At 35.1% G+C, this 6,364-nt stretch overlaps 1 protein-coding gene across 5 annotated transcripts in view; it reads left to right on the forward strand.

Annotated features, from left to right (window-relative positions):
• Positions 1–4,496: 4,496 nt before the first annotated feature.
• Positions 4,497–6,364, forward strand: part of LOC106877521 (retinoblastoma-associated protein) — an 82,510-nt gene continuing 80,642 nt past the window's right edge. Inside the window, exons 1-2 of one of the 5 annotated variants that reach the window (XM_052966334.1) lie at positions 4,497–4,851; positions 5,634–5,872. In XM_052966334.1, the coding sequence (XP_052822294.1) occupies positions 5,703–5,872 (170 nt within the window). In that variant the 5' untranslated portion in view covers positions 4,497–4,851; positions 5,634–5,702. Of the gene's footprint in view, positions 4,852–4,912; positions 5,230–5,280; positions 5,302–5,326; positions 5,516–5,629; positions 5,873–6,364 lie in introns of those variants that run through there. The other 4 variants (XM_052966330.1, XM_052966331.1, XM_052966333.1 and 1 more) reach the window with 4 other exon arrangements.

Consider the following 6,364-nt stretch of genomic DNA (forward strand, 5'->3'; position numbering starts at 1 on the left):
AAATTTTTTAGATACATGTTGGAAGGAAAAATTTTTCATTAATGAAATTCACTTACAGGGCATTGGAAGACACTTGCCCAAGATGTCACATAGTGGGACTGAATCTGAAACAACATGGTTGAGAAGCAAACTTTTTAAAGTTAGTCATTTATCATCATCATCATATGTTCACGTTCAGCATGGGCTGAAAGGGTCATCATGATCCAAGACATTTCTTATTGAGAACTACTGCTTCTGAAGACTATTGCTCAGATATGTCATTTGAGTTGATTTGTAGGTTTGTATGCCTTTTCTATGCCCACAAAACTCAATGTACTGGGTACAACACTAGAGATGTATATTCCTTGGCAAAGCAAGATTATAAAAGAACCTTACAACCTTTACACTTTCTCTGCTGATTTGCCTATCACTATACAGTGTGTTCTGGGCTCATTTTCATGGCACCAGCACCAAAGAGGGAGCCTTGTTCACCATTCAATTGCAGAGGGAGGACAACAGATTCTGTCATAGCACCATGACTACAGATGGGATGTCTTGTATACAGTAAATATAAAAAATACTCAGTCACTTCAGATGTGTTGACTGAGAAGGGTAATAAAGGGAGAGCAATGATAGTAGAAAGGGCATTTGGGAGGGGAAGATAGGAGTGTTAACTGCAGAGAGTTCTCAGTAACCTCAGAAATGTATATTTGCTGAAGTGACTGAAGAGGAGAATAATGGGGGGAGAGAGAAAAAGAGCAAAGATATGAGATGGGCCAAAATTTGGGGGAGATGGAAGGAGAGAGAATTTGGTGGGAAAGTATAATGGACAGGGTTATCTGGGGATAGAATTGGGACAGGATAGCAATAACAGAAAAAGAGAGAGTGAGGGAGGGAGATAAGTTTGCAAAACAGAACAAATTTGTATATGTAGCCTATTAATATCCTTTTAACTTACTAATGATGTGTCATGAAACAAATCTTTGATAAAAAAAAGAAGTCACAAGACTAGAGTCTTAGAAATAAATACAACCTAAAAAAGAACTAGCATGCTAAAACCAGGCTGGATAACTTTTGTAGTCACTCATCAAGTGACAAGTATTGATAATCTACAAAATCATTGCCCCATAAGAACAGTGTATTGGGTGCATTTTTTCATAGCACTAGCAACAGAGACAAAACAAAAAGACCCACTCAACCTCATGCACAGGAACATTTTATCATGGCATTAGCTCTTGAAAGGATAGGTTGAGAGAGTGATGGATAGTAAGAGGTGAACAAGTAGTAAGGATAAATGATGAATGTTAATATCAAATGGCTAGAGTTGGGGGAATATAGATAGTGTATGAAGTACATGTACATCTGATGCGAACCTTTTGCATATACCTTGAGAAGGGTGAGAGAGCAAAAAGGAGGATGAGAGATGCAGAGGTAGTATGTTGGTAAGAGGATAATCTTAATGCATCCCTAATTACACTGAAAGCAATGTATGGTGAATAGAAGAGATTCACTGCTATCTGTAGTCATAAGCAGCATGGTACAGTGTGATTGAGAGATGAGCATGAATGATAAAGTTATAGGTGGTAGATAGATAAGTGACAAGAGAGATATGCCATAGAAAAGATGAGTGATAAGAATGTTAGAGAGGTGAGAAGCTTCCAATGATGTCAGTGATGTATGCACACACACACACACATATCAGATTGGAACCTGGCGAAGCCCACCGGCTTACCAGTTTTCAGTCAAACAGTCCAACCCATGCCAGCATGGAAAGCGGACGTTAAATGATGATCATGATATATATTTAGTATTACATAATTCAAGGATCAAGGTGTAGGAAGCTAGTAAATTTTCAGTGGCCTGTAGAAGTTATGGTTTATTGACATAGAAGGTTGTAAATTTTTCCAATATCAAAGCTTGATAAGCTGAAAAATGTTATTTTATAGTTCACGGTTAGCAACTAGGGTTGCTGTGTAGGCAAATAAGAATCTGAATGTATATATACACATATATACATGCACATACATATACCTAAAGATACTTATGCATATCTTTATATATATACATTTTTAACATTCATTTTGCCATAGGTAGGTTAGTCTTCATACCCAGACCAATACAATTGTTTCTCTTGTTCATTACATCTCAGTCTTCTTTTGTTTAGTTTTTCTCTGTTTCTTTGTGCTCCAACATTCATGCACACTTGTATGATACATTGAGTGGAGTACACCCACTTCATTTCTTTCTATTTTTACAAATCCTCACCATTCAATATCCACACCTCACTAGCATGTAGCATTGCATTTCATACACAAGCATTATACAATCTGCCCTTCACTCTGAGAGACAAAAACCCTTTGTTGCAAGTAGAGATAATAGTTCCCCAAACTTTTTCCAGCAAATTTTTGCTCTAGCTATTCTGCTTTCACAATGCCTCTCATCTTCTGTCAATCTGGTCCTCAAGCTGACAGAAACATTAGCACGCTGGGCGAAATGCTTAGCAGTATTTTGTCTGTCTTTATGTTCCGAGTTCAAATTCCACTGAGATTGACTTTGCCTTTCATCCTTTCGGTGTTGATAAAGTACCAGTTGCGTACTGGAGTCGATCTAATCGACTAGCCCCCTCCCCCAAAATTTCGGGCCTTGTGACTAGAGTAGAAAAGAATCTGGTCCTCAAGTAACAGAAGCTACCAACTACTTCTAGAGAGCTTCCTGGGCACTGAAGGTAGTCTATTTCATGTATGCGTTTACTGCCCCTATGTGCCTGCCACCTGTGAAATTTACCTTTTCTGTTAGCCCACCTATGATCCCACTTCACCTCGTGTATCCATAGTTTACATTGGATACACAGCATGGAATTTTTACTTACTTTTCTATATATCAAGCATGATATATAGTGGTAGCAGGGTCCTGTCTCCTTTCCTACTCACTAATACTTCGGTTTTATATAAGGGGCACACCATAGTCCTTGAGTGCTTTCAGTGAAGTTAGCTCTGTAATAAATGTTTTGTCCAGATATCATGTAGTCTGAGAATAACTTCATATTTCGAGGTGTTGTTTCCTAATGTACAAACCTATGAGTGGTAGTTTTCTTCCTTTCCCTACTGTCTTAGATGTCCTGCACACATCTTAGGTACTTCTTTTTCTATTGAGATTAGGTTATAAAAAGAATGTATGGGTGTAGTGTCAGAAAAAATGCTTTGCTCCATTTTTTCGGCTTATACACACACACAGAGGCGAATGAACGACTGACAGTTACGGAAACTGATAGAATTTCCTCTAATAAAATAACTGTTTTGACTTCATTGGAGCAACCTCTAAATCACGATCCTCTCCATCTTTATTGTAGACATACTAGCCTTAGTTTTTTATGTGGTCATTGGTAATTCCCGTTTTGGAGATATAGGACATATTTAAGATAAATTTAGCTCCTATTTCTAACACGTTATTGTTTCGCTCCAGGCTGGATTTATTTCTGTAGACCTATGATTAAAGACACTTCAGTCGTGACTATATTGTTTTTATTTAGACGTAGAGTATATCAATCTAAATTGCTCTTACTTGAAGCCAGTAGGATGTATTTGAAGATATGGCTGCTATTTCTAACTGCTTGAGGGACCAGGTTCCCTTATTTATTCGTATATAGTATAACTTGTATGTCTATTATATAAAAAATGATACCAACACACTACTGTATGTCATTTGCTAAATATCTGGCTGCTATTTTTTGCTGGTCGAGTTGTCACACAGATGCTCTTTCGTTAGCTTGACATTCAACAGGTCAAGCAACTATGTCGAAACTTTCCCGCTAATTAACCAGAATTACCATGCAATTATTCACAAAGTGAATAAATCTTTAGTATATCTTCTTTAAAGATTATGTGTAAAACACACAAAAAATACAGAGAGGTTACAAAAATGTGTGTCGTCATATTTGATAGTTCCAATTTAATAATATATTAAATTGGAACTGAGAATGATTTATTGATATTGCGAACGCATTCTTGAGAAAATAGAGAAAACGAAGAAAAATGGTGAAACAAAACTATTAACACAATGACTATAAGGAAAGCAGATTTGTGTGGAAAATCAATAAATTAATTAGTTTAAGCAAGATACCAACAATAAACAGAAACATCTAACTAGTATGCAATAATGTAAAGCAATCATCTGACGCCCTGTTTTTGAAAATTAAGAAGAGATAGTTATTTCTTTATAAGTCATTTAAAAAAATGGTTTATACGTCTTTGAAACAAGTAATAGACGACAAAGTTGTGAATAGGAAACTATTTTCCCTATTCACCGTCCGGTTTTCAGCAGTGAACTGAAGGTCAAGGCCACCCAATAGGGAAACTAATCGGCATGTAGCGAAGGTCAAGGTAGCAGAAGAAATACAAGCAAACTTCATTCAGTTCGAAGAGTTATTCATTTAGAAATTCTCTTCACTCTTTTTTTCTCCTTGTCATTATTAAATATTTCTAACGAGCTACATTAGATATTTTTCCAGTTTAATTAATTATTTCTGTTCAACTTCAAAACTTTTCTGTAATCACTGCTCTAATCACTCTGGACTCGCAGTCTTCCTGACAGCATTACCCGCCTTTTTTCTCTTCCGTTCTATTTTTCTTTCCTTCGCTCTCTAGATCCATTAGGTTTGCTTGCCTACATTTCACACTCACTAAGAGCAAACTTATAAGCATTGCTTCTGTTATAAAAAAGAAAGAAAATTATCAAATTACTATTATATATAATCTTTTAGTGGTTTAGTGAACTTCTTCTGTATCTTCGTTGATAACTTACAACTGATTTCACATTACGGATCTTTCAAATCGCGTCGTCTTAAAAAATACTAAACAAAAACACATACTAAAGGTTATTAACTTATATTTAACCTCTTCTTGTTATTGTAATATTTACATTTTCTTTTACAATTTCTGTGCTCCTTAATTCCTTTTATCTGCCACAAAATAATAACCTTTACTGTATTGCCTTCAACTCTTTCTCTTTCTATATATACAGGTTAAGCACAAAATGGAGATCTAAGATCACCTAATTACTGGAAATACCTGCCTAGATATTTGAATTTAAATGATATTTGGAGGCGAAAACCTATTGATTAATGGAAAGAAGTAGCCAAGAAAATACTCTCTGAACGAATCTGTTCGTACCCGTTGTGGTACAAGTCCATTTTAGCATATCTGATCAGGGTGGGTCACTAAGTAGATCTGCCGATCAATTATTATATATATGGTATTATTGATCATTCAATTTTCTTATTTATCATTAACTCTAATTTTTCACGTACACAGTAAAGTTTTGCGAGTGAGTGCCTACTACATCTGTGTCTAATTACTTGACTTAGAATTATGAAAAGTATATAGTTGATGATCAGTAAATAGATTATATTTAATTATTCAATATTTTACTGCTGTATACTTTAACTACATTAAGGAATATTTATAAACTTAAACGGGTCGGCAACACCTTTAGGATTTTGTTTAAAGACATTTTGTCTCGGCCATTGTACTTACTACTAGTAAGTAGTACAACTCAGTATGTTTATCTATACACTTGAGAAATATTTTCCTTTTATTTTTGCTTGATTCAGTTCTCATTTTCTCATTTCGGTTTATTTTTAATTCATTTGAAGCAAGCTCTGAGTACAGACGACCAAAATTGAGAATAAACCGTTGCATCTATAGAGAAAAAAAGGGCTAAATACAATGGCGCACCCTCAGCAAGAGAGCTCTGGTGGAAGACGGAAAAATCCGTGTGAAGTTGAAGATGATGAAGAAGATGGGAAGAATCTTGCTCAACGATCTCATTTGGCTGGGGAATCTAGTGGATGTATCTCCTATCCAGCATCATTGACAGGAGATAATAGGATTGCTACGTAAGTATAGTCGCTTTTATGAAGTGAAAGATCCATGTCAAATATGTAATGGTGTGAAAATCAGTACCCCAATTAATTGGTATTTATGTTGTTTATTTAACAATGTTTCAGTTTAGTGGAACTGTTTGTTTATTACTCGATGATAAAAATATTAGCTGCTTTCTTTAGGTTATAGTGAACTGTTGAGGATTTCATGGAATCGAAAATCCCATCGTCAACTAAGAGCATTAAATATAACCTTCGTTTGAACATTTTAATAATGGATGTGGTCATACGCAATGAAAGAGGTGCTTCATTTATGCTTTGATATGTCATTTTACAGAACTGTCCTTAGTGCAGTGTATCTTATATATTCAACTTTATAGCTCTTATGAAATAAAAGTAAACTTTCATATGTTTGTCATTTATTTTATAGAACTGTTGCCTTAATCCGATGACATGATTTTGTGTATTCAAAAGGATAAAAATATATATTTATTCTATATATATATA

This window comes from Octopus bimaculoides, chromosome 3, assembly GCF_001194135.2.
Source record: "Octopus bimaculoides isolate UCB-OBI-ISO-001 chromosome 3, ASM119413v2, whole genome shotgun sequence".
In the NCBI taxonomy this organism is placed as follows: Eukaryota; Metazoa; Mollusca; class Cephalopoda; order Octopoda; family Octopodidae; genus Octopus; species Octopus bimaculoides.